The sequence below is a fragment of the Heterocephalus glaber genome, unplaced genomic scaffold (genome assembly GCF_053883595.1).
Source record: "Heterocephalus glaber isolate CG9 unplaced genomic scaffold, H.glaber_assembly_v1.0 deba00001600, whole genome shotgun sequence".
Taxonomy (NCBI): Eukaryota; Metazoa; Chordata; class Mammalia; order Rodentia; family Bathyergidae; genus Heterocephalus; species Heterocephalus glaber.
The window spans coordinates 42,368,882-42,396,612 of NW_028258372.1; the positions used below are offsets into that span (position 1 = coordinate 42,368,882).

A 27,731-nucleotide genomic window follows, 5' to 3' on the forward strand; every position below is an offset into this window, starting at 1 on the left:
GGCAACCTTCCCCAGAAAGCACCAGACCTTCCAGCTGGTGTCTGAGAGGGATGGAATGGAGCCTTCTTCTAGAACTCTCCCTAGCCGGAGCCTGGGTTGTTCACATCCTTGGCCCCTCCTACATTTCCAGCTCTGTCTCCACCTCCTCCCAGCTCCCCATTGGCCTCAGCCCTGCTGGGTCTTCTTCGAGTCAGTCCCAGGCTCTTCCTTCTCTGCTTGTCAAAGAGCAGTCATCCTTCCAGGTCAGACAGAAGACCCTTCTCTCTGGGAAGGCTTCCCCAGCGCCCCCGTCAGATGGAGAGCCTCCTCTTCTGTGTTGGCCAGCACTCTAGACTGACTTCTATCTTTCCTCTCATCTCATAGCATTACAGTTACATATTCTGTGCTGAGTAGGCTGATTTTCTGGAGCTCAGGGCATAGAATTTAATGGTCTCTGGATCCCCAAAACACAATAGACTCGAAAATACTCTATTGGTTAATGCAGGGTGGCTTATCTGAGCATCTTGTCTAGTGGGGCTAGAGTAGGATGAAGACCACTTTGGGAACAATTCCAACAAGCAGAAAAAGGGGAAGGAGCAATTCAGGTAGAGGAAATACTTGCAAAGATGCCACAGGCAATATGGCAGCCTGAGGAAGGAGCATGGAAGGGGGAGTTGCGGCCAGCAGGGACAGGCGCACAGTGCCGGGCTTCTTCCACACATCTTTGTACTAGGTCTCTGTCAAAGCTTGGTGAGGGGGTCGTTGTCCACTGAGAAGGAAGCCCAGACCTGGGAAGGTCCCACAGCTCCTGAGCTGGTGATGAAGACGGGGTGAGTCTGATAAGCAATTCAGGTCGACTGTTCCCTAGAGTAGCAAGAGAAGGTAAGTGGGGGAAGGTGTACATTTCAGATTTATATTTTTAATAATATCCAGGGTGGCTTTTTATTTTTGATTGCCTTCTATGTACCAAAAACTGTGCTAGCTACTTTAAGGGTTTCATCTCATCCAAACTAAGAGTAACGTTGTTAGAGAATCACCCTCGTTTCATAGACAAGGGAACTAAGTCGCAGAAAAGCTCAATAATTTGCTCAAGGTCCCACAGCCAATAATGATGGAGCCTCGATAAAGGATGGTGGTGATGTATGACAGGCCTGACTTAGATCCGGGTCTTTTCCTCAAATTCTTTTTATTTGTTTGGTACTGGGAATCAAACTCGGGTCCTTGCGCTTGCGCAGCAGGGGTTGAAACCACTGAGCTAAATCCCCGGCCCTTGATCTGGGTCTTTTGATTCTACTGCCCAGGTTTACTGGGAAAGAGCCCCAAGGGTGAGTTATAACTTAATACTTTAGTTCTCAATGACATAACAGGTGCACAAATTAGCCATGCTCCAAGGCCGGGCTTTTCTCTCAACACTGACTCTTCCATGCCCATGGAATCCTGGCCCTGTCCTGTCTCCTCACTGTGTCCTCTCTGCTCAAATGTCTAGAACAGGACCCCCAAGTAAGGTTCACTGCTAGCTTAAGAAAAGACAGACTAGAATTCTGGCGGGGAAAAAGGTTTCTTAAGGAAGACGGTGGGGAGGAGAGTGAAGTGAAGTGGGTGGCGGGCACAGCAGCAGGGGACCTGCCATGATCTCACGAAGAAAGGCAGCAATGGCCTGGGAGGACGTCAGTCCCTTCTCTGGTACTTTTCCTTTTCAGGGTTTCCGTTCCAAATGTGTAAAGTTCACACACCAGCCTTGCGTAGAGTTACCTGGGCCTTCTTGCTCAAAACACAGATTTCCTGGCCCCACCTCGATATTCAGAATATGTTTCTGTGGGGCCCACGAATCTCCTCTTTAAAACCAGCACTTACGACAGTGTATGAATCGAGAACGTCACCTGCAGCAACACGGTCCTACTCATGGGCTTTTGCCACTGCTGCCAGGAGAAATGGTGGTGACAGGAACTGGAGGGCGAACACCTTCCAGGCCCCTGGGCCCATCAGTGATATTGACCTGCAGGCCGTGTGGAGTCCCCATCTTTCGGAATTAGTGGTGCGGTTAGAGTAGCAACGTGACTCTCTGTGGACAGAGGATATAGGTCGGATATGAGAGTCTCCCTCTGTGAACATGTGTGCGTCCTCTGACTCATAGCTTGTATCTGTACTCTCAAAAACAAGTCATTTTTGTTCCTGTCAGCATCTTGGCTGGCTCACAACAAAGGGGACAAGCTGGCTGGGAGCTGAGGAGCAGACCCAGGCCTCAGGTGACCCCTGAGAGTGACCGAACTTGGGAAGAGCAAGAAAGCAGAGTAGAAACACAGAGGACCGGGAGTGATCTGCTTCCAGGAATTGCTAACCACCAGGGGTGGGGGTGGCCTAGCTCAGAGCTGTCTAAGGAAATGAATTTCAACCTGGAGCTACTTAAAAATAATCTGAGGCTTTAAAAAAATAGAGATGTTCAGGCCTCCCTCAGACATGCTTAGTCAACCCTCAGGGAGGGGCTCAATGAGAAGAACCCTGGGAATTCTGGGGCCACCGCTGTGGCATTACCCCAGGGCACAAGACTTGGATGCCACTAAGAGGGGAGGAAAATGACTCCAGCTGAACACTATGATGGTGCCACCCTTTCTCTCCCTGGCCCCTCTTTGTCCCTGCTTGTGCTCCTTCCCTTCCCACTGTTGTCTCCCTCTGTGAGGCAGCACAGGGGCCTAAGCATAAGTTTGTTAAACATGAGTTGCTTGGCACTTAGTCCTGCTGCCATCTTTGCAGATGGTACGAACACAACGTGGGTTTCTGGGCCTGGGACATCAGGCAGCAGAGTTGGATGACATCTGTCAAGGGATGAAGAAAGTGTCCCCAGGGGGCGGGCAGCGAGCACACATCCTTTCTGACACAGCTGTTCCCTTGGCATCAGTGTTACCCCTTTTGGATGGTTGCTTTCTGGGGTTTTCATCTGTACCCTGGACCTCCATAGGTTCTCTACCTGGGGATAACCTGAAGGTTGGGTGCATTGGAACAATTTGTGTAGTGAGAAGCTGAAAGTGACTAGAGACGAAAGGAATTAGGGCATCTGAAGTCTCCCCAAGAGTGCATTCTTTGAGTCATAGGCTGTGTCTTTGCTCTCAATAACAAAGTTTTATTGATGTCAGCGTCTTTCCAGGTATAAGAGAAGCCCAGTAATTCGATGGCTAAGAGTGTTCCCAGGGATCAAACAGAGATTCAAGAGAGCAAATCCCAGGGAATCCCACAGCCAGGATTGCTGCACCTTTGTTTGAGGGTGGAGGACTAGCAGATGGGCTGGGGCTTTTCAATCATTTATTAAAGTCCTGAAATCTTTGAGGGATGGAACGGTGCTGACTGCTCAGGTGGAACAATCTGATCCCAGAGGAAAGCTCTTGGAAGAAGGGTCCATAGCTCCCCTCCTTTCCGAATCGTACCCTTCTTCATAGTTCCATCCAATCCTTAGTCATCTGTGGTCACATCTGATTGTTGAAACACTGGGCAATCTGCCCTTGCTGACCCCTGGCTCTGGCTCTAGAGCACACACCTGCTACTGAGCAGTTCATTTGGCTCTCAGTCCTGTATGCATTTCTGATAGCTCTTGGTCAATGCCCTTGGACTGCTTACCTTTTGGTGCTAGATTTACCTTCTGAGAAGTCTTCGAACACACCAACATTACCTGTCCTCATTCATCTTTTACATGTTCACAATTATTCTTGAGCCAGCCATCAGTGTATGTCTTGGTTGAATACACATATTATCTTGGGTGGTAGGTGCTAAAGACAAGGCAGTCTAAAGGGACTTAATATGATCAGGGCCACTGTTGATCAAGAAAATGAATGACAGCTTCATTTTTTATTTAGGTATCAAACTGTGTGCCACATGCTGGAAAAAATTTACCTCTGTGTGAGTACAGTCAGCCACATGATAAAAAAAGAAACTATCCAAATAGAATAAAAATTGTATTAGACTGGAAACCATGGTTATTCACTTAAATTCTAAAATGGAAGTCACAACTTGCACATGGGCACGGCAGGAAACTGAATGAATGAGTAAAAGACAAACTGAAGATAAGTTTCCTAGAACACAAAAGCAAAAGATAAAGAAATGAAAATGAAAGAATAGAATAAATGTGAAAGAGAGATATCAAAGAGCCAACCCACAAATAACAGGAGTTCCTGAAAACAGTTCATGGCAACACTTGCAGCAGAAGTCAGATTTGAGAATGTATTAGCTCTAAGCAAAATCAGATTTAAACATTGAATGTGTCACCAGCACCAAAGTAAAGAAATAAGATAAAGTGGAATAAATATGTTTCCTGTACCATCCAGGTCCCAGCTCAAACTGGCTTATCGGCTTCTCCTGCCCGTGCTTTTCCTGGTTGGGTTCCTTCTTGAGTGGGTGGTTTTCCAAGGGAGCCAGCCAGCCTGCCTGGATTTACATTCTTCCAGCTCTCCAAGCCCAGCCGGAAGAAAGGGCTCCTTCCTTTCTACTGCTTGTGCTGCTGACCTTGGGGTGACCTTGACTAGCTTGGCTGGAGCACTGCATTTGCCCTTGGATCAGCTTATGCACCCGGAAGGGTTTCTGCATCCATTCCAGGAAGGAGGGGTGGGCAGCTCTGCCAGGGCCCACACGACTGTCAGTGAGGCTCCCTTCCCTTAAGGGAGTGAGGCTTCCATTCCAGAAGACGGGAGAATGGATGGGCACTGGCTGAGCCAGAGCACTTCATGGGGGGCTTGGTCTCCACGGGGGATTAACAAAAGCACTACTTTTGACCTACCCAGTTAGAACTTTTACACTTGAAAGATGACCAAAACCCCTGTAAGAACATATGCAGGGAAAAATAAAGTCAAGTGTGCTTCAGATTTCTCTGCAACCCTAAATGCTAGAAGACGATGAGGCAAAGTCTTTTGATACCTGAAGGAAAGGTGCTGTGTGACCCAGGCATTCATTGTGAATAGGTAAATATGTGGACCCAGAAAATGTAATTTCTGGGATTCCCCCTGAGCAAACTAGTGAAAAGCATGTTCCAGAGAGTAAGGATAAAGTAGGTGCAAATCAGCACCAAGTCCCATGATTCCACATCTAAAACACACCTCAGGCAGCCCCCACTCCACCCTTAGCTCTGCTTTGCTGTAGTCCAAGCCGATACCCTCTCTTCTGACCACTGCCAGAGCCCATTAACCTCTCACCCGTGTCCAGCCTTCCATGCCCTTTCCCACGTAGCATCCAATGGTGTCCTAGCAACTACTACTTCCTTACCTGAAATAACTTTTTGCATCCTACGGTATTTCGTGTAATCTCAAGCTCCTTACCATAGCCTGAGAGACCTTGCCTACTGGTCTCTGCACATTGTGCCCTACCGACTGTCTGTCCCCGCCACCGTCCAGTCCCACAGCCCCCCGCCCATCTTCGCAGGGGACACACTGAGCTTCTCCCTCTGTCGGGGCCTCTGCATATGCGGTTCCCTCAGCCCCGAACTTTTCCTCAATCCTCTCTTTCTCTGGCCGCGTCTCTTGCACTACATCTCAGCTCATTTACATCCCCTGCTCAAGGGCTATCTGGTCTCACGATCTACAGGTAGGCTTCCTTCTATGTTCCTGGGCACCCACATCTCAGGCCATGAATCGCAGCTTTAATTTATGTGTATAAATTGTGTGCATGCATGAGTTTACTTGTGTTGTGTCTGTCTCCCCTTAGAATGTGAAGGCAGGCAGCATATTGATTCTGTTCATCACTGAATCCCCAGTTCTCAGTGTTATGTGTGACACAGACAGGATATGCAATATATTTTTGGACAAAGAAAGAGAGAAGGAATGTTGAAATGAAGAAACTATACATAGAATAAATGTATACAGAGAGAAGCTGATGTAATTGATTTAGTCATAATTTCTAAGGTGATGCAAACCTTTTTTTCCTGCCATTTCTAAGTATATAATTCAAAGACAATTACGTTCGTAATGTTGTACAACCATCGTTACTAGATAGTAATGGTCTCCAAAACTTTTCTATTCTCCCAAATAAAAACTGATGAAGCAAAAATTCCTTTTCCCTCCTCCCAACCACAGCCCCTGGAAACTTCTGATTTACTCTATGAGTTTGCCTGTATTAGACATTTCATATAAGCGAAATCACGGTATTTGCCTGACTTACTTTGCTTAATATTTCTAAGGGTCACCTGTGTTGTTCCTGTATTAGAGTGCCGTTCTTGTTTTACAGCTGAGTAACATTTGATCCTGTGTATATAGCACATGTTTATCTTTTCATCTGTTGATGGACCCTTCGGTTGCTTCCTTTTGGCAATTGTGAACAGTCCTGCAAGGAACATTGACATAAGTATCTGGGTTCTTTTCATTTTGTTTAGTTGTATATCCAGGAGTGAACTTGTTGGTTTGTAGGTAATTCTGTCTTTTTTTTTTTTTTTGATACCGGGGATTGAACTTGGGTCCTTCCGCTTGCAAGGCAGGCAGCGGAACCACTGAGCTAAATCCCTGGCCCTGGTAATTCTGTCTTTAACTGTAAAAGAACTGACAAGCTGTTTTCTACAGCAGCTGCACCATTCCCTCTAGCGTTATAGGAGGGTTTCAGTTTTTCCACATCCTCACCAACGCTTGTTATTTCCTGTATTATTATTATTACAATCCTTGTAGGTGTGAACCAGTGTCTCATTGTGGTTTTGATTTGCGTGTCCTTAATGGCTAACAATATTGTGCTTATCGGCCATTTGTACATCTTCTTCTGAGAAATGTCTCAGTCCTTTGTACATTTTGAAAATTGGGTTGCCTCTTTGTTGTTGAGCTCTTTTTGTATTCTGGATAGTAAGCCCTCATCCATATATGATTCGCAAATATTTTCTCCCATTTTGTAATTGGGCTTTTTTCATTTTCCTAATAATGTCCTTTCAGGCACAAACGTTTTTAATTTTGATGAAGTGCAGTTTATCTTTTTTTCTGCTCATGCTGGTGATGTATCTCAGAATCCATCACCAAATCCAAGGTCATGAAGATTCACCCTTCACTCTCTGAGAGGTTTGTGGGTTTAGCTCTTATACTTGGTTCACGGATGGATCCTCAGTTGGTTTTTGAACATGGAAAGGCGGGCTCCAGCTTTCCTCTTTGGCATGTGGATGTCCAGCTGCCTCGCCCAGGGCCCCTGGGGCAGGTAAACATCTGCCCTCCAGACCAGTCCCACCCTGCCCTGCGTGCAGGAGGCAGCCCCTTGGCACTGTGTCCATGCCGCCCATGCCCCTCACTTAGGCTGGGTCCAGCCAGTGGGAGCCTGGGTGGGGGTCCGACAGGGAGATGAACACCTGGGGCCTGCATCCCCGAATTGCTCTCGATGGTGATGCTGTGGTGGCCATGTCCCTGGGCCGAAGCCCCCAGCTCTGGTCACGAGCCTTCCTCAGGCAGCTCCCCATCTTTCTGGGCTCTGAGCACTGTCCCTCCACTTTGCCCTCCAGATGCAGGCTGGGAAGGGGAGCCCCTGCCCCGCATCAAACCATTGCTTACCGTTCACCCCCAGCCTGTGAATGTCCCTGTGATGGTCCGTCTTTGTTTATTTGTCTGGTTGGTGCAGGGGATGGAGCCCAAGGCCTTCCCACTGAGCTACATCCCCACCCCTTTGTATTTCCAAACTTTTTAGTTTGACAGGATCTCCTGGGATCACAGAGGGGCACTGCCACTGCACCCAGCTAGGATGGCCCATTCTGTGTGCCACCTTGGCAGGCCTGGGGGATGCCCGTATAGCTGGTGACACATTGCATCTGGGTGTGTCAATGAGGATGTTTCCAGAAGAAACAAGCACGTGGATCAGTAGTGTGGGTGGGCATCACCCAGCTCAGCAAGGGCTGAGTAAAACAAGATGGCAGAGGGAGGCGGATTTTCCCACTCTGCTTGGGCCGAGGCGTCCACCTTCCCCGTCCCCTGGGTTCTCAGGCCTCAGACTCTGAGTCCCATGCTGGCTTTCCCACTCCGCAGCTCTGGACGGTGGACGGGACTTCTCAGCACACCTATCTCTGCAGATCCTCTTGGTTGCCTCTCTGGAGGACTCTGACTAACGGGTGACGGGCTAAGGCGCCACCTGTTGGTTGTGAGGAGGACCCTGATGGAGGCAGGAGCCTCACAGCTGCCTCACACCAGCTTTCCGCAGGGACTGCTGCTCCCAGCCTCACCCCCAGGATGGAGATCTGTCTCCTGTGCCCCTGTGTAGGGTAGCTGGTGCCCTGGGGAGAAGAGCCCAGCTCTGGGCCAGGAGTTCTGGGCCATTCACCGTGTCCTGGGGCCGGCCCCTTCTCCTCTTTGGGCTTTATCTGGCTCATCTGTAAAACGGTGCCAACTGTGGTGCCCACGACAGCACCCAGGATGCCCACGTGGGTGGCCCTCCCCATGCCAGCCGGTCACACCCACTCAGCACCAGTCTTGGGCACCCCATGCTCCTCTCATCCTGGGGATAGGGCAAGGTCTCCCTCGGGTACCCTGTAAACACTCCTCTTCCCTCGTCCCAGGGTCTCAGGGAGTAGAAGACCCATCTGCCTCTGGCTTTGAGGGCTCAGATAGATGTGACCTGCTGCCACCTTCAGGACCCGGAAGCAGGATATGGGCCTCTTCCTGGGACATCCTATCTCCAGAGAAAGCCTTCTGGATCTCAGAACTTCTCACTTGGGGTCATCTGCTGCCAGTACCCCTTTTTCTCCCAATGTCCCATCTTCCGGGGTGAGCTTCCTGGTGAGTTTCTTCAGGATAAACTGAGGGGATCCCTGCCGGATGCAACATCCTTGGGCTCCCAGCTTGTCCCCCGGGTACTGGCCTCATCCAGGATCAGGTCACTTGGTTCATCCGCACCTCTGCTGCCTGGTGCCAAGGAGAAGCAAAACAGAACTGGCTTGGAGTCGGTAGATGGTCATGGCCGTGCAGAGGCTGGCTGCAGAGGTGGCAGGCAGAGGCTCGCTTGGCAAACCTCTTTTTCAATGAAAGAAATGAACCATGAGCCAGCTGTATCCGTTCCTGTAATCCCAGCTACATGGGCAGCTGAGACAGGAGGATCACAAACTTGGGGCCGGCTTGGGTAACTTAGTGAGATTGCCTCAGCATAACAAAGAAAGGGGCTGGGGTATGGCTCAGTGGTAAAGTGCTTGACTAGTGTGCGTGAGGCCCCAGGTTTGAACCCTAGTGCCACCCACGTTCACACACACTCATTCACACACATATACACTGAACAAAGAGTGAACTATGATCTTAAAGGAATAGAGAGCAGATTTTAGAGATCCAGATTAAACAAAAAATCTAGTTTGTATTGCTTTGGTTTCTGATTTAGTGCCATAAAAATTGGTACAGACTGGAGGGTTACAGCAGCTGTGAGAGTAGAATCAGCTGTGGTTGTAGAGTAACTGTGGTCTTGAAAGAAGGATGGAGTTAGTGAATGAGGGAGAGGCATGAAAAGCACCTTGTGAGTGCGTGTGTGTGCGTGTGCGCATGCGTGTGTGCGTGCATGTGTGTGCACGTGTGCATGTGTGTGTGTGTGTGTGTGTGTGTAGGGACAGGCAGGCAAAGTCTAAGTGAGCAGGACTCGGGAACGGAGACAGTGAGCAGAGTGAGGGAGGAGAGAGAGAGCATCTGGGACTTCTGAGTACCAGAGGACACCCGAGCTGAGACTCAGGGTCTCTGGCTGCAGTCGCCAGAGGACCGAGCTCTAGCCTCCCAGGAAGGGCTGGCAGTCTGGCTGGCACCAGGCTCAGCAGGAGGCCAGGAAAGGCTTTGGGCCCCTCAGTCCGTGGGCACCTTGTGGTGTAACGAGGAAGGGGTGGGACAGAAAAAGCCCCAGGGGTGGGCCAGAAAGGGCTGCCTGGGGGGCATCCAGGAGTGCAGGTGGGCGGACCCTGCATGGCAGAGAAGGAAGGCAGAAGGTTGCAAATGGCACCGCTTGCCTGGCACCCTGGAGAATGAGCAGGGTCGCTCTCTGTCCTTGGAAAACAGTCCTGCATGTTCACAGCCATGTTCCCCCAGCAGCGGCCCTGGGTGTTGCTGCTGCAAGTTTGGCACCTGGGAGGGTAAAGGGAGGCAGGCGTGGCACCCACGGCAGGTCTGGGCTGTAGCCCTGCCTCTTCTGTCTAGCACCCAGTTCAGAATCTGCACACTGCTCTCATCTGCTCCGATGGGGGTAATAATTCACGATCCCCATGTCCCTCTGGGTGGTCCCTATAAGTGACAGCCTTTGTGATACTTGGTTCTAGCTGGTGCTGGGTTGGGCACTAGCTTCTGAAAATGCCCAGTGAGCCCAGCTTCAAGGGAGGACTGCCGGCCAGCTGAGCGCATGTTCCTCTGTCCACCCACAACTCTGCCAGGGGCTTCAGAAAGTGATTTATCCTTTACCCAGTCGCTGAGAAAGTTTGCAACACACCCATCCCAACCTTTGTGTATCTATCTACTTTTATGAAAATCACCATGAGATCTATCTATCTATCTATCTATCTATCTATCTATCTATCTAGAGGAGATGGAATACCCACCTCACAAACACGTTTGTAGTCCTATGTTCATCACAGCATTAGTCACAATAGCCAAGATGTGGAAAGAGGACACTGATGAATAAATGGATAAACAGAATATGATATCCACCTATCCATCCAACCACCCATCCACCCATCCATCCATCCACTCATCAATCCATCCATCCATCCATCCATCCACCCATCCATCATGGGATAGTAGTCAGCCTTCAAAAGAAGAAAATCCTAGGGGCTGGGAATTTAGCTCAGTGGTTCCAGCACCTGCCTCGCAAGTGCAAGGTCCCAAGTTTGATCCCCGGTACCAAAAAAGAAAAAAAAAAGAAGAGAAAATTCTGATGTTTTCTACAACATGACTGGACCCAGGAAACATTTTACTAAATTAAGAAAGCAGGTAGAAGCCAGGTTCAGTGGTGCCTGCCTGCAATTTCAGCTACTTTGGAAGCTGAGGTGGGAGAATCCACCTCAGCTCCGGGCCAGCCTGGACAGGTTAGAGAAATCCCATCTCAAAGTAAAAAATAAAAAGGGCTGGGAATGTAGCACTTCTGGGTTCAATCTTCACTACTGTAAAAAAAATGAAAGAAAAACAAATAAAACCCCCCAAATATTTCTTGGTCACACATGTGAAACACATGTGAGACACACATAAGAGCTCGAAGCACAAAGAAAGAGAAGGAAAGAGTGGCCACCTCAGAGAGAGGATGTGGAGGAAATGGGGAGACATGGGTCAAGAATATAAGGTAGAAAATATACAGGATGGACAAGTCTAGAGAACTAATGCTTAACATGAGGACAAATGTTAATAAAATAATATTGTATTAAAGATTTTGGTTAAGTAAGTAGATTTTAGTTGCTCTTGTTAGACACACAAAGTAACCGTGTAAAATGAAATATATGTTAGAGCTTGCTACAGTAACCATCTTTCTACCTATGTGTATCCCTAACATCATGTTGTAAATTTCAAATATAAGCACACATATGAAGAAAACAAAAAATCTGCTCTCTTTACCTGTTGTACGTACTGAGACTCAACAAGGCTGGAGGGGAAGTGGCCACTGTATATGGCACCATAGCAACCTTGGTACATTCCAGATGCCCTTAGCTGATAGCTGGGGTCAGCTGGGCAGAGAGTGGAGCGAAGCATGTGTTTCCATTAAACAATGCAACAATACTGCCCTTCCCTCGTAGTAAGTCTGATAGGAACTTCCTTACGTACACCGGCGGATGGCATGCTGCGGCTCAGCCTCAGAAGGTGTGGATCCACCACCCATCCATGGTTTTGAAGAGGGTTTGTCTCAGTCACTTTTCCTGTGGCTGTGTCAAAATACCCGACACCTGCAATTTAAAGGAGGAGGGCTTGATCTCGGCTCACGTTTTAGAACAGCATGGTTACATGCTTGGGTTCATGGTGATGGACCTGGGTGGAGGAAAGTTGCTCACCTGGTGGGCAGGGAGAAGAGAGGGAAGGAGCCAGGGAGGGACACGTCCAGGTCATGCCCCCAGTGACCCGGCTCTTCCAACCAGACCAACTCCTAACAGCAAGCCAGCTTCAGCCCCACACTCCAGTCACCTCCCACAGGCCCCGCCTCTGGGAGCAAGCAGCTGGGGGAGGCGTCCAGATAGAAGCCACAACAGGCTAGCAGCATCCCCTGGGGCAGTCTCCCTCAAGGAGCAGGTGCTTACTCTTCCCTTGACCTTGCCCAGGGCTTTATTGCCACCTGCGTCATAAGTGGGTCAGATCAGCTTTCTCTGGGCTTGGAGGGGCAAGCACAACATCTGACTCAGGAGGACACGGCTGACTGGCCGACGGACTCAAGGGTGGTGGGTGTTCAGTAATGCACCTCCCATGCCCTTCGGGCGGAAGGAACCGTGGTGACTTTATTGCTCAAAATCTGCACACCTCCCCCCCAGATGCATCACTCAGAGGCTGCAGAGGATGCCCCCTTCATTAGGACATGGAAATACATTGCTGAAGGTAGCGCTGCATCTCTGCTACAAGGCAGGTATGTGGGAAAGATTCCTCCCCTGAATTGGGCTCTCTGATTCAAGTGGGACTCCCACATAGCAGAGACCAAATGTTATAACTTCACCTCCACCAGCAAAAAGGGACTCAGGAAACCCCAAAGTCCCAGCAAACTGGGACACCTGGTCACCGTAACACCAGTGCTCACTCCATGACCCGGTATCATTGGCTTTGCCAGTTGTGGCAGGAGCTGTAGCTTTAGGGGAGCCAGGAATGACTCATCCCTGCTTCTTCTTCCTAAGGGAGAAGTGACTCAAGCCCCCAGCCATGGGACCACCCTTCCACTGGCAGGACTACCACGAACAAGCCCCACTGGGGGAGCAGGTGGGTGCTTCCCTTCTAGCCCTCCATCTGATTCTGTTTTTGTGACTTCCTTTCCAGGGGCAGGAATAGCTGAGCATGCTTGACCTGCTCTTGGATGAGTGTGATGGGAGAAGGCATTTCTTCTCTTCCAGGTACGTTCCTTGTTAATCCTGTACACATGTATACTATTATGACTCACAGTGCAGGGACTGAAGGGCTAAAAGTTATCACTTCCACTTCTCTAGATGAGGAAACTGAGGCACAGGGAGGTTGATCAGCTTGTCCAAAGTTATACAGCTGGAAAATGTCAAAGTTAGACCTAAATCCAAGTTTGTTTGTTTGTTTTCTCACACTGGAGATCAAACCCTGGGCCTCAGCAATGCTAAGCACATGCTCTACCACCAAGCTATAGCCACAGTCCCAAGTCTTTTAAAGTTATTAATTAAGAGTTCAGGGACTCCTGAGGGGTTTCTAGAGGAGCACCAGAAGGTGTTTGTGTATATTTTCTTGTAGGGAGTGGAGAATGCCTTTCTCAAAGGAGTGAATCAGACCTCTTGGGCCTGTAGGCATGGGTCCATAATCAGCTATTTCTGTGTTTAAAGACTGACAGTGCTACAAGAAAAACTTTAGTGGTGGTGAGTTCCTCTGTCACTTAAGATGTGCTTAATTGTTATAGTGCTTCAAGGTTATGAGGCAAAGTGGCTAACTTTACATCGATACAGTTGGCCAAAATGGAATTTTTCTTTTACTGATTGACAATTCTTCAATGTCTATAAAATGTCAGATTCAAAAATTTTTCTTCTGATATCACATTTTTTAAAAATTCTTAACACAGATTCATACACAGAAAGAAGAAAGACTACATAATTTTACTCTTCAGCAACCAGGATTGCCTGCCTCCAACCCCTGCTGAATCTAATTGGGAAGAAAGCTCGTGAAGATTTTGGGCTGGATTGCTCTGATTTTCCCTTGAAAAGGCCTCACGCGAGGGGCACCAAAGGGCAGCATTTCTACGGTATAAATCTGCGACTTCCTCTCCACTGCCTACCAAGTTTAGCAGGCAGGTTTATGTGGAAACCGCCCAAGCCCCTCATGGGTGCTGTGTGAAGCACACAGAACTGTATGATTGTCCACACCTTTGTAACTCATATTTCTTTGTTGTTATTTTTTTTGGTACCGGGGATGGAACTTGGAACTTGCTCTTGTAAGACAGGAGGCGGAACCACTGAGCTAAATTCAGGGCCCCCTGTCCACGCCTTTGGAGGGCCCTGGTCCCTGTCATTCACTCCCTTGTTCATTCACCGAAGGAACTTTCATGGCGTGCCCACTCTGGAGGACACTCTGGGGATAAAGTGATGAGCAAGACAGACAAAATTCCTGCCACCAGGGGATTTATATGCAAGCCAGAGCTGGACTTCAGATTCTCAAGTTCAGAGATGGACTTAACAAGGTGGCCTTGGCTTCAGCCTTCCTTGAGTCTCACTTCCAATGGAAGAGAGATTTCAGAATGGCCCAGAGGATCTGAGTGAAAATAAACAGAGCACAGAATAAGTCCACGGGACTGAGAGGAGACCAAGGATGAAAGAATGCAGTGAGAGGGAGAGGGCTTCCAGAGGAATTGTATCATGCTTTATGTTTTAGTCCTAATCTGAGGATTCCAGCTGACTTCTATGTAGACACTGACAGCTGGCCCCCAGGCAGCGTGCCACACGGAGTGAGTCTGTACCTGGCATATGGTGAGGATGTGGCCAGCCCAGGGCAGGTAGTCCCCTAGGAAAGGAAGGCTAGACTAAGCTTTGGTTTTAAGTAGTCAGAACCCCCCGGGCTGGGATGGTGCCATGGGAGAGCACTGCTGGTGGGACAAGCCGAGGATGATGTGGCCTTTGAGCCTGGCTTGCTCTCATACTGTAAGGATTTCAGACTGATCAGCCCTCACTCCACCCTGCTCACTCTAACAGTGCAGCAAAGCCAGGCCCCAGCCCAGCCCCTCCCCCTCCCAGACTCCCGAGGGACGCCTTCCCCAGGAAGGCTTTGGCTCCCAGCCCCTGTGCACTGACATTGTTTACTTTACCAGGAAGGGAAAAATCACATCCGGTATCTACAGAATCATCGCTTCTCCTGACATGCCTGGATTTGTTAGATGCCTCCATTCCATTTGCTCTTCTGCATTTTCCTAGCTGAGAGGGAACAGATGTCTTTATTGCTGGAGGAAGAAACTCTGAAGTTAGAAGAGGTGACAAAGACTCACTTCAGTGGCCTCAGCTCCGGTCCTGCTCCATTGAGATTCGGCTCTGTGGCTTTGGGGAGGGTGCTTCTGAGCCTCAGCTGCTTCCTTGTCAGTGGAAGACTGGGCAGATGGCCCAGAGGTCTGTCACAGTGGAGGTTAAGAGTGGAGGTGCTGGAGCGGGGCTACTGTGGTCACATCCAGTTGTCCCTTGGCCCCGAGTGTCCTTGGGTGAGGGGTTTAATGACTCTCAGCTTTCTTATCCAAACCAAGTCGCAAATAGTATGTGTCTCCCAAGAGGAGTGGATATTCGGCGAGGTGTATGCAGGTGCCCAGTCCTAGTTGACTGCTGCTGCCTTCTGCCTCTTTCAGCGGTGAACTCTGAGTATGATGATGACATGGTAGACATTGAAATGAAAGAAACAAAAGATCATTTGGACTTGATACCATTCTGGTTCTCCCCGGAGCAAGTTGAGACCTCTAGGGCCCAGGGGAGCAGGACTTTACCTTCTCCCAGTAGCTCCTGCCTCCTTGGAAGCCTGACCTGTCTAGAAAGAGGTGCTATCGGGATATGTGTATGTTTGCAGGATGGGGAGGGAAGTGACACGTTTGTATGGTGTATTATAAAATACTCAAATCTTCCATTTTACTAAGCTAATAGGTGACTTAGAAATTGAAGCTTTAAGAAACAGTTTGCCATGTTTTCTGTAATTATGGACCTTGGAAGTAGAAGAGGAGGCTGCATGCTGGCAGCTTCATCCACAGGCACCAGAAAAGGGATAGGAGGGGGCAGCCACAAAGTGCTGGTTCTCGTCCACTGCCTTCCAAAGCCATCTGCTTGGAAATATTTGATTGGAAATAAGAATTAAATTAGAAAACACCAACAACTGTCCTAGGGCCTGTGTCAGAGGGGATTTACTGTTCAGCTTTGGGTCTCTCACATGCGTGGGCTCTTTTTAGGATCCTGGAGGGGCCCTATCATGTGTTCGCATTGTATGAGCTCTCAAAATTGAAGTATTTTAGTCTCAGTCAGTTAAGATCAGTGTCCTTGTCCACTCTGGCTTCCTCTCTGGTGCACTTCAGCTCACGCCAGGTGACGTCAGAGGCCACCACGTTCGGGGGCATCCGGTTTAAGGAGGACTTGACTGGGGATGGCTGTGGCTTGTAGAGATTTGAAATCACATCCGCGTGTGGTTAAGATGTAACTGGTGTGAAAATGGCACCCAGAAATGCTCCTTCCTGGAAGTTTAGGTGGGTAGGGAGGCAAAGCAAGGCGTGAGGCCTAAGACACCCGACGGAGGCGTGTTGAAAATGCCAGTCATCAGGTACAGAGAGCTGTAAGCCAAAGATCTGGTTTCCATTAAAACCTAGTAAAATGCGAAACACTCAGAAACTCCACATAAACAATTATAAATGAATCACAAAGCCTTTTTCTTTTCCAATGGAAACCTTGTAAAATTGATCAGGGCAGAGATCTGTAGCATATTATCTGTATTCCAACTAGCAACAGCAAAAAATCTAATTTTGCACAACCATACAAGAGGAAAGAAAATTACAGTAAAAAATTGTCATCATAAGAGGAACAAAGAGATGCCAGTTAATTAAAATGTTGGCTTATATTTCTGGATTTAGTGGTGTTTGTGATTGTCAGGTTTTTAAAATTTGTAATTTTTTTGTGATTTCTTTCCTCATTCTAAATGAATATTTGCTTTTGTCTCTAACATTGTACTTCTATTTATGAATTCCATTTCTTGAAAGGAACTCTACCACTACCACCAAATTGTGTGAGCTCTGGGATCTACATTGCTTGGACCTGGCTGGCTCTGGTTGCAGAAGGCCCAGATTTAAAAATAAAATCTTCAGACAGACAAACAGTGAGATGCTCTTTTCTGCAATTCAAAATTAACTGGGCATCTTGTGTCCAGTGGGAATGTGTAAGAGGCAGCAGTCAGCTCCAGGGGCCAGCAGGGGCAGGGGGAGGAGGGAAAGGGGAATTCTCAAGGAGCTGGCCCTGAGCTGAGTCCTGAAGGCGAGGTGTTTGGGAGACAGTGGCAGTGAGAGAAGGCCTGGAGATTGTGGGGAGAGGGTTTCCCTGTCACCTGGGAGCCAAGGGAGCCATGCTGGAGCTTTAGCCCAGGAGCAGCAAGCCTGGGTTTGCAAGGAGGAAGTCGATGGTAGGGACCCGAGGGAAGGGTGGACTGGGGGAGCGAGCCTGGGTATGACCAAGGAAGGAGAGAAGCATCGATCAGCTTCCTTCCATTTCCGGTAGCCGGTTCCCCTTCAACTCTCCAGGGGTCGTAATAATGTAAGAATCAAAGAGCATCCGAGGCTCTAGACCATGTTTTGACTGGGACCTGGTGGGCAAAATAGTGGAGGAAGGAAAGGCCGGGCTGATGAAGCTGGATGTCCCGGTGGATTTGTGCTTCTCTCTCCCTAGCACAGGAGCCGGGCGTGTCTTTTCCTTAGGTTGTTGGCTTCCCGGGGAAGCACAAGTCAGAGCAGCCTGTCCTGGGTGAGGGACATCACCTCCCTGATGAGAGGCCTGCGGTTCCCTTCCCTTCCCGGCCCTGGGGTGAGAGGGTAGTGTGCACTGGGGGTGAGGTTTGAGAACGGCTGTGTGCTTCCTGGCTCCCCTCATCCCCCTGCCTTGGTGTGTGAGGAGGCCGAACTGTGTGCTTTCTCCTACCTTTTCTGACTTATGTCTAAATCCCCAATAGAAGAGAAACACTTCTAGGTTTGAGTTTCTCAGAAACGGAAAACTTATCTTTTTAACTTTTTTTTGCTTTATTTTCAAGGGTACATACATAATTCAAACCGTATCCTTATGATGGAGGTATATTTACCAGGGCCCTTGATACTCTGTCTGCTTTTGAGACTATTTACTTCTCCGATGAAAACTTGCCCATCAGTGTCATCAGTACGTCCTTTACGCATTCCTCTGTCACAGTCTTTGCAGGCCTCATAATGGATTCTTCCTCCAGTCTAACTTAAACTATTCCCACGGCCCTGATCCATTTCACCCCGATCTTGCAGCCGGGCTCACGTTGCTCGGATCCGTGGAGCCGCGTTCCCAGAGAAGACACCTGTGGAGTTAGGTGTGCGTCTTTCTGGGCTGCAGGGCTTGCACCTGGGAGGGAGAAGTCCCCTCTCTTTTTCTGACAGTTGCGCAGGGAGCTCTGAGTCATTCACTAAGTTGGAGGGGACACGGGGGGGAGGTCGGAGAGCGGAGGGCCCTGAGACCTCTGTCTGGCCTGTGTCAAACTCGGAGGCTTCTCCACTCTGCCCCTCTAGTCCCTTTACACTCGCTCTGCTTCCCCATTTAACTAATGGGTAACTGGGCTCTGGTACCCAATGGGGGTCCAGTGGTTCTAGAAGTGCAGCTCTAAGGCTGGCTGCCACCTGTGTCTATGGGCCTCATCCGCATTTTGCCTGTGATCCCGGCAGGGCTGTCCTTCCAACTCCACTTCTATTTGAATTTTTTATATTGTTAGCCAGTAAGCCTTAGAATAGAAAGAAATAATTTCTTACTCTTTCTTTTTCCTCTCAATTTAAGGGCTCAAAAAGGGGCCGTAAAATTAATGACAGAGCATATCCTTTTTGCATTGTTTCTGATGTGTCAGGCGCAATGCTGAAGGCTCACACTGAAGTGCTCCATCCTTGTGCCGTGCCTGCAGGGTGAGCAGTCACGGGCAGCATCTGCACCTTCTTACAGGTGACATGACAGCACGGAGGCCGAGCTGCTCGCCTTCAGTCTGAGCAGAGCCCCGGATACTCTGCGTGCTGGACTGGGAGCTATAAAGCCTTCCCATTTTCCCTTCCCCTGCCAACTTCTTGATTTGACATCTGGCCCTGGAGTGAAGCTGACCCAGGACACGCAGCCTGAGCAGGAGGAAATGAACCCTCACGTGTGGGGCTGCGCTCTGGGCCAGGGAGCCCCGGCTATGCTGTAGGACAGAGTCTTCCTGCCCACCTGCTCCCACCCAGGGGACAGGGCTGGGGCTGGAGGTGCCTGGAGTGCTGAGCTGCTCCTTACACCTCCAGAAGGAGCAGAGGGATACCACCAGCTCTTACTGCAGGCGGGTTCTCCTTTCCCTCGTGCACAACCTAAGGGCAAACAGTATTTGTAAGGAGGACTCGCATGATGCAGGTCAGGCCCTTAGCTCGTTTGGGTCCTCACATTATTTCACCTGTGCTGTGGAGCTGCAGGTCTTCGGCAGCTCATCCAGTGGGAGAGCCTGGGCTACACTGTGATCCGCTGTACCCACTGCTTCCTTGAAATGTATTGTTCCATTAGGCCAAGATGCTGGGCAGCAAGGGTTCCAGCGCCACAGCTTTCCTCCTCCTGCACCCACCCATACGGTCCCTGCTCCCCCTTCCCCTTCCTTCTAGTCTGGCTGCAGGTGCCGCATCTGTTCAGCCCAGTGGGGTCACTGCAATTGCACCCCACCCCAGAACTGCTTCACGAGGTGAACATGAGCTTCATTTATTCTGGGAATTCATGTTTGGGGAGAAAACGGTTTATATCCCATCTTCCCATCCCCTGACACTTCATGGTGGAGAGTTTGTATAAAAAAGTAATTTAGATAAAGGGTCTTCTAGCCCGAGGGCAATGATCCCAGGTTCTGCTCTCAGCCTTGACAGTAATTGCTGTTAAGCCCCTCTTCTGAGTCTCGCTTTCTCTCTGCGTTAATCAGGAATGAACGGATCCTTGAAGAGACAAGATAAAGGCAAAAGAGGTAATGTGCAAAAGAAAAAAAAAAGAAAATCTTTGCACACAGAAGGGAAAAACAATTTCCTGTGAAGTTAAGTAATGATGCATGCGAAGCTTTGAGCTCATGCCTGGCTCGAGCGAGGTTCTCACCCAGTGTATCGGACATCGAGGGATGGCTTGTGCCCGGGCCAGAGGCAGAGTCCCCTCAGGCCGGCTGCTGGGAAGGAGAGCCTGCTCTCAGGGTGCAGTTGGCGGCCTGCTGCAGCTCTCAGGAAGGTGACCCAGCTTAGATTGTTCTGTATGGACGCAGAATTGCAAAGAAATCCTCATTTGCGTAGTGATGGGAAGTTCATTTTTCCCAGAAACTGTGTGTCAAGAGAAAGAGGCATTTCTTAAAAATGATTAGTCAGATACATAGCAAAGAAGAAGAAGAAAAAGAAAATAATTAAGGAAATGAAATGTGAAAAACTGAGGGGAAACAGTCTCCCAAAAGGAGACCCACCCTGTAAACCTTGACAGCATTTCCTGTGAGCCACTTGCATAAAAATGACAGCTCTTCCAATGGCGAAGAGCACTCAGAGGGGAGACGTGGGGGCAGCTGGCAGGATCGCAGTGGGAGGTGAGGTCGCCAGGCTCCTCCGGGGCCCTTGCAGTCCCATCCCTTCTCCATCACAGGTGCCGAGGGTGACTGCGTCACTGTGCGGGGCCCAGGGTGCCCCAGGCGTGGGGTCTCCTGCAGAATGGGCAGGGGTACGCTGTGCGGGGAGTGAGCCTTCTGGGAAGGAAAAGAAAGGAAGGGGAAGGAAACAAATGTCTTCGCTATTGCTTTCCATTCTAGGAACTGCGCTGGAAAATTTATAGTGTGTCTTTAAAAATTTTTGTTAGGTAGTAAATACTTTAGTTTTCAGAACTGGGGGTTGAAACCCCGGGACTCTCTACCATTGAGCTACATCCCCAGCCCTTTTTACAGTTTTATTTTGAGACAGTCTTGCTAAGTTGCCCAGGCTGGCCTTGAACTTGTAAGTCTCCTGCCTCGGCCTCCTAAGTAGCTGGGATCACAGGCACGCAGCACCACACTTGGCTTAGATATCCTTTTAAACCAAGGCGCTACCATGGTTCAGTGGGACTCGGTCAGAAATGGGTTCCTGTGAATCTGGTGCAAGGGGAGTGGCCAGGGTCTGCAGCTGAGAAGCAGAGGCCAGGGGGCTCCGGGGCTGCAGCTCCCCTTCGAGTCCTGCCCTGGCGGGTCACTTCACTTCTCTTTCTCAGTGGGGCAAGGAGCAGGACCCTCACAGGGTAGTTTTGAACACGAAGCAAGATAATTAGGCATGATTTGCTCCACACAGGCCCAACATATACTGTGTGTGGGAGAAACTACCTACTATTATTATCCGAATTGGCCAAAATGTCTGGAATTGCATTGCGAGCAGGCAGAGCTCTGGGACTCTTCATAGATGTCCCTGCCAGTGGGGCCTCTTTCTTTTTGTGGGGAAGAAAGAATTGAATAAAGAGAAACCAAGCTGTTTAGCATACTGCCTGCCTGAGATGACATCTCAGTATACATCTGCCTGTGCTCTGGGAATTGCGAATTAAGGAGAAGGAAGGATTTGCTGTTTCTTGGCTCTCTCAGAGAAGGAGACGAGGAATCCGAGGAGGATGTGGGCAGTGGTGGTGGGAGAGGGGACATTCAGATGAGCATTTGTGGCTGTCATCGGGGGTCAGGAGGGCCAGTGGCTCATTCTGTCCTCCACCACCGGAAAAGAGAGGCTCCCTGCTGTCACGGAAAATGCAGGGCACAGGGCCAGTGTGGTCACACGTGTTGCCCCGTGATGCACCTTTCCGCCTAAGCTCTATCTGTGGAGCCCGTCCTACTGTGGAGGGAAGTCAGAGAAAGGTAATAAGCTGTCTCTGATGTTTGATGCTCTTTTCTCTGTGTGCATCAACAACACGATTTAAAGTGGACAAAGGAAGAGACAGAGACACAGAGGCGAGGAGGGTGAGAGAATTAGAAGAGTCAGCATTGCAGGATCTGGCCCTGCCCAGGAGCTGCAAACGTGTTCCTCTTGTCCCCTGTCAGCGAGGGGCCGATGAGAAGCCACCAGCTCTGGGGTAGGGGTGAGGGCGGGTGCCTTCGCTACTTCTTCAGTGTGGCTAAGTAATTACTAGGGGAGGTCTTGTGCCTCCTTCTTCCAACTTCTCCAGAAGGCAAAATTTGCGTAGTTAGCTTGAAACAAATGATATTAAACAATACACATTGGGCTTTTATAATAAAAGGCTGCTGCTTGCTTTGGGGGCATAAATAACCAAATGTGCTTTTATGGTTTTTCAGATCTGTTGCCTAATTCCTGTGGCATATTACGAACCCCGTTTTCCTTACTGCATCTATTAAAAACAGTACTCTTCACCCCTGTTGACCAAGTAAGCCATGTTGAGTCACAGTGGGGCGATATATATATAAATGTGCTCCTCAGGACCGTCAGAGGGCTGCACTGTGCTTCCTGGGGAGGGGGGGGTGTAGAGGGGCTTTTATTCAACCCACTCAGGAGGCCAGAGGAGGAGACATGCAGTGCTGAGGTTTGAGGCTCGTTCTCTGGGTGCTGCCAGGCCTGTCCACCAGGCCCCTGGGGAGCCCAGCTGCGAGGCTCCCGTTTTCTTGCTGTCTACCCTAGGCTGGCCAGGTGATGTCCACCCTTCTGCAGGGTATGAAGGCACAGTGTGCTTCTCTCTGGCTCCTGGGCACCACACTTGTCCTGTGCTCCGTGCACACCCCTGCCCTCAGGAGGTGCCCACTTTTCGTGGACATGCATCACCTAGAGGACAGCTTCCAGGAAATCAAAAGAGCCGTGGTGAGTGTGGGCTGGGTGAAGTGGGGACGCAGGGGCACGGCTCCCCTATGTCTCAGCCTGAAAGACAAGTTTCTTCTGTGCCTCAGGAGAGCACGGAGTATTCAATGCTCATGCCTGTCCAGTGTCGCCCCACAGCAAACCAAGGACACCCTACAAATCATCACCACCCTGTCCACAGTGGAGATCCTGCGGAGCATTAAGGTATCTGTCTGTTTGCTATTTGTGGGTAAAATGGCCCTGGCTGAGAAAGAAATCCCCACCCTGTCCCCTTCTCTTTTCTGATCTCCGTGTGGCCTCAACCGTCTAGCCTTCTCATTGTCTGTCACCGGAGGGTCTGGGGACAGAAATGCTCCTGAGATTGAAAGCCCTGGGAGGGACTGAAGAAGTGCCCCTTCCCTGGAGAGAGACAGGAGTGCCCAGAGCTCCGAGGCAACAGGAGTTCTGTGACCCGGGGAGATGGGAAAACACGGAGCGACTTAACAGCAGGGCAGCGTGCCGATGAGTGAACAGCGAGAAGAGGGCATGAGGAGGACACAGGGGACGTGTGCGAGGTCAGTGAAGGTTGGGATGTGCAGCAGGGAGGGAGTGGTGGCCAGGTTTGTGACGTGAAGGACAGGGGGTGACTGGGGGGTGCTGAGCTGCACAGCCGCCCTGCAGCCACTTTGCAAAGGTCCGTGGAAGCCAGGCTGAGTTTGAGCCTCAGGTTTATAGCTGAGGCAATAGAGTCACGGACGATTTTCCAGGCAGAAGTTACAAGACCACAGATGGTTTTGAGACACGGCCTGGTGACGGCTTCCAAGGACCACGTGAGGCAGGAGAGCTGCAGGAGGGGAGGCTGGGCGTGCAGAGAGGCGGTGCCCGCGTGTGTCACCAAATGGTTGGTTTGCCAGCGGGTCACTCACTCACCAAAGGGGCCTGAGAGGTGCTTGAAGTGAACCCTTTCCATCCCGGGAGCATCTAGAAAGATCCAGTGTTCTTCGTTTTCAGGGATTTATGTGACAGAGTCTGAAGTATATCTACAAGGCAATGGAGACTTAAGGAGGGAAAACGACGAGTTGTGGCCAAGCAAGCAATAGACCCCCAAAGTTATACCAAGATTCCGGGTTCTTTCTCCTCTCAAGGCGAAGAAATAGCTGATGTGGACCAAGCAAAGAGTCGAAGAGGACTCACGACTTCTTCACAGTCCTTTATTTCCCCCGTCCCCCTTCTCTCTCCCTCTCTCTCTCTCTCCCCCCCCCTTTCTGTTTGGACTGTGTTCCTTTTTCAGTGCCACAATCTTTGATAACACAGAGGTCTGTAACTTTTTCCGATGAGTAAAGGAAAAGAGGGTTTTCCGTGATGTATGAAATCGCTGCCATCCCGGGAAAGCTGCCTTTGGGCCCTAAGGGTCTTTGCTCCTTTAATGTTGAAATGGACTGGCTGTCAGCTGTGAACTGCTCTCTACTTTGAGCTGTAAATGCAGAGTCCATAGGGCAGGCAGAGTGCGAACTGCTGAGGGGAACTGTCTAGCCAGCTTCTCTGGCTATGCCTCAGGGATTTAGGAGCTCTTCAGAGATCTGTGTTCATCAGGCTTTGGTCTTAGCAGATGTACAAGTTTCCACAGTCCCCGTCCTTGGAAATCTTGGCCGGGTTCAAATAAGAATTGAAAAGAGCTCACTAGCATGGTACAGGCAGGGTGGCTAGGATGGGCACTGTCACACCTGTGCAGTGCCAGCCAGGCGACAGTTAGGAATGTGGGTGGGCAGAGACAGGAGAGAGGCCAACGTCAGCCTCCACGGCATAAGGAAGCAGTTCTCAAGAAAGCCGCCTATGAGCCTCAGTCCTCTGGGAGGACACACGAGAGCTCTGCGATGACGCCTTGGTGTGTTGTAGAAAGAAGGCCAGTCTACGACTGGGGTCTGGGCCCAGCCTCTGTTAATGTCTCCTGACCATACGATAAGAGGACTAGACTGGAATCTGTCCTCCTCACCTTCCTTCCGTGCAGCTTTGCCACAAGAAGAGTGGGTTTTAGCAAATGGTTTTAGTTCTCTGCTTTGGACTGTAAGGAAATCCAAGAAGAGAGCCCTTGGGATTTTCTCTACTTTGTGCCTGTAGCCCACGGATGTGTGCTGCGTGACCAAGAACCTTCTGGAGTTCTACATGGACAGGGTTTTCAAGGACCACCAGGAGCTAAAGCCTCAGATCTTGAGAAAAATCAGCAGCATTGCCAACTCTTTCCTCTACATGCAGAAAACCCTACGGCAATGCGTGAGTTCGCGTGTGGGGATTCCGCATCTGCTCAGGGCCCAGATGTGCTGGGCCCCAGTGACCTTGCGGTGGGTGGTATGGAGTCAAACAAAATCCCTGGCCCTGTTGCAGTGGGGAGGCCACCGAGAAGCTTTTCCTGTGGTCACCCCTTTCCTGGGGAGTGACATCTCCTGCTAACCCCTGAGCACCTCCGGGGTGAGCAGGCACCCCAGGCTTACCATAGTGTACCCCAGTCCTTTTGCTCCTGGCTCTTTGGGGTTCCATACCAGATAACCTCTGGGTGGTCCCTTGGTATAGCCCACCCTTAAGGGTCAGCTGTAAACTCATTCTGCTCTGTTAAAAATCTAACATCAGAAACAAAACCAAAAACTAAGACTTAAACCAGGAGGGAACGTGAGTTCTAGCCCTGTCCCTGCCAGTGATTTCCTGCGTGACTGGGTGGCGAGTAATTGCACCTGCCTGTGCCACCGTTGCTAAAGTTGTTAGAGGGACGACGATCCCTGCCCCAGTTACAACACTACAGAAGGGAATCATGGATACTTTTAGCCACTTAATTGATCTAAGTGTTTGCAGAGTGCCTGCCTCGTGGGGTGCTGCATTCAGAGTGTGACAAGGTGTGAGTGGGACCTGCTCACTTGGTGCTGGCCACCTGGGGGCTCTGAACCCACAAGGAGCAAAAGCCACAGTCCAAATGCAGGTGGACACCATCAACAGACCTTGCTTCCCCTGGCTGCCAGAGCCTGAGTTCACTCTCCTGACCGTCACTGGGAGGGAGGAGAAGTGTCACTTCTCAAGCAGGGAGGCGGGGGCGTGAGTGGGCCAAGGTGGGCAGGTTGTCTGATGACAGGTGCTGCCTCCGCGGATCACTGCAGGTGCACAGACGGTGCCACTACAGCGAGGAAGCCACCCATGCAACCAGAACTGTCCATGACAACTACGATTTGGTAGAGTCTGGGGAGAGCATGGGGAGGATGGAAAATGAGAGGGAGCAGTCTACGGAGAGTGCCCAGCCTCCTCTCCCTCACGGTCACTCGCTCTCTGAGAGCGTTAGCTGCGGGCCACCCAGGTCCCTGTCCTCCCCCACCCTCCTCCCTCAGCCTTCCCCTGTTTTCCTATGCTGGCCCATATCAGGCCTGACTGTGTTTAACTTGGGGGAAGCAGCTCGTGTCAAAGCCGGGGTGATACAGAGAAAGCAAAGATCTCCAGTGAGTCCCAAGATGCTGTGTGCAAAACACGTTACCTGCAAGGTGTCCTTGCAGCCTGGAACTGCTACCAGTATCCTGCATGCTGATGAGGGCGTCATGTAGGGGTTGGCACCTAGGAGTTGGTATAGCTGCAGCCCTTCTGTGTGCATCACTGGCTCAGGTGCAGACTCTGCTGCAGCAGGTCTGAGGTGAGGCCTGGATTCCGACCTCACTCCTCCTGACTCCTGACGCCATGCACTGAAGAGCGAAGAGCTCAGGTCTGTTTAGAGGTTTCCTCTTTGGAGAGAGGCCTCATTGGAGAAAGTTACAGAAAGAGCTAAGAGGCCAGTAGTTCTTACTATGAACAAGGAACTGTTCCAACCCCATACAGATAAGAACACATCAATCCTTCTTAATGCTGTAAGGGTTATTTGCACTGGATAATTAGGAAACTGAGTTCATGCTGCAGGGGAGCGGGACAGCAGGATTTGCTTCCACTAGGTCTTGCCACCTCCTTCGGGTCTGCAGGGAGGCGGGATAGGTCAAGCATTGTGCTCTGGTTTCGGCTCTTTCATTAACCGACTGTGATATTGGGTAGGACTCTTGGGACTACAGTGCTTCTCCATGCCATAGCAGGACAGCATGCTGTCCCTGCCCACCAAAGTGACTCAGACTTTCTGGGAGAACAGAAGTGAAAGGAAAATGAGCAAAAAACTGGCCAATAAGGCAAATATTTCTGTGGAAAAAACAGAGGAAAAAGAGTGAAAAGGTTTTATTTTGTTTATAAGGAGCTGACATGATTTAATTGCTTGTTTCTGGAAAAAAATTTTGGTTGCCTATTAGGAAACTATTTTTAAAAATTGTATGCTATATAAATATTTTGAGGAGTAAAAAGAAAATCCCATGGTTAGGGTGACCTGCAGGCCGGCCCTGCCTGTGCGGGTGTGGATCGCTCATGCTGGTTTCGTTGGTTTCAGCTGGAGATCCCTTCCGCCGCCATTAAGTCTCTGGGAGAGCTCGATGTCTTTCTAGCGTGGATTGACAGGAATCGTCGGGAAGCTGACCCTGTCTGACACCAGGAGCCTGTCCGGGATGGACACCTTGTTTTTCCCCGTGGAGATGGCCTATTCTGAAGGGGAGAGAGACGGAGAATTCACCCACGTTTACCGAAATGGGGTTCTCTTCAAAGAAACCTCCTGCGGATTTGGAATTCTCTCCTCTGGAACTGGGGCTTTGCAGATCTCAGCCTGCAGCTGCAAGTCCCCCTGGCTGGTCTCTGGCTGTCTGATCCCACCTAAAAACAGCCAGATCTACTGTGTCTACTGTGGTATTTGTGATGAAATTGGTCTTCTGAAAGCCCAAGGAGCCACCCTGGAAGGGGAGGGTTGGCTCCCCACTAACTTATTGTGAAGTTGTCCATCCCGTGGCTGTGGAGTGGACTGTGTCATCTCCTGTAGGACACATTGTGCTGCCCGACGTTTCTGAATAAGCGATCTCTGATCCAGAGAAAGTCAGACAAGGAATCATAAGTGGACACTATTAGCAATAAAAGGGACCTTGAAGAACATAAACAGATGGGGAAGCTAAGGCTAGAGGGAAGCAGAGTACACTCAGGGTTCAAAACAAGCTAGTGAAGAAAATGTTTCCGAATGACTTATGACTCCATTTTTCATGCTACAGCAAAGAACCGGAAGCTGGTTGACTTTGTAAAGAACAGAGGCTTATTTAGCT

The 27,731-nt window shown here is 50.0% G+C and overlaps 1 protein-coding gene and 1 pseudogene across 1 annotated transcript; one reads left to right on the forward strand and one right to left on the reverse strand.

The window, feature by feature from the left end:
• Positions 1-16,137, reverse strand: part of LOC147823196 (polycomb protein EED pseudogene) — a 34,339-nt pseudogene extending 18,202 nt beyond the window's left edge.
• A 6,166-nt stretch (positions 16,138-22,303) lies between these two features.
• On the forward strand, positions 22,304-27,073 carry Il19 (interleukin 19). Its single transcript, XM_004862059.3, has 5 exons — positions 22,304-22,569; positions 22,705-22,770; positions 24,664-24,816; positions 25,689-25,760; positions 26,978-27,073. Exons 1-5 carry the CDS (start codon positions 22,405-22,407, stop codon positions 27,071-27,073), a joined length of 552 nt encoding a protein of 183 aa, XP_004862116.2. The 5' UTR covers positions 22,304-22,404.
• Positions 27,074-27,731: the final 658 nt, after the last annotated feature.

Coding starts and splice junctions, on each gene's coding strand:
- Il19 (XM_004862059.3), top strand. CDS start 22,405: ATGTCCACCCTTCTGCAGGGTATGAAGGCACAGTGTGCTTCTCTCTGG. Junction 22,771..24,663: donor AGATCCTGCGGAGCATTAAG/GTATCTGTCTGT, acceptor TTGTGCCTGTAG/CCCACGGATGTGTGCTGCGT. Junction 25,761..26,977: donor TCCATGACAACTACGATTTG/GTAGAGTCTGGG, acceptor CGTTGGTTTCAG/CTGGAGATCCCTTCCGCCGC.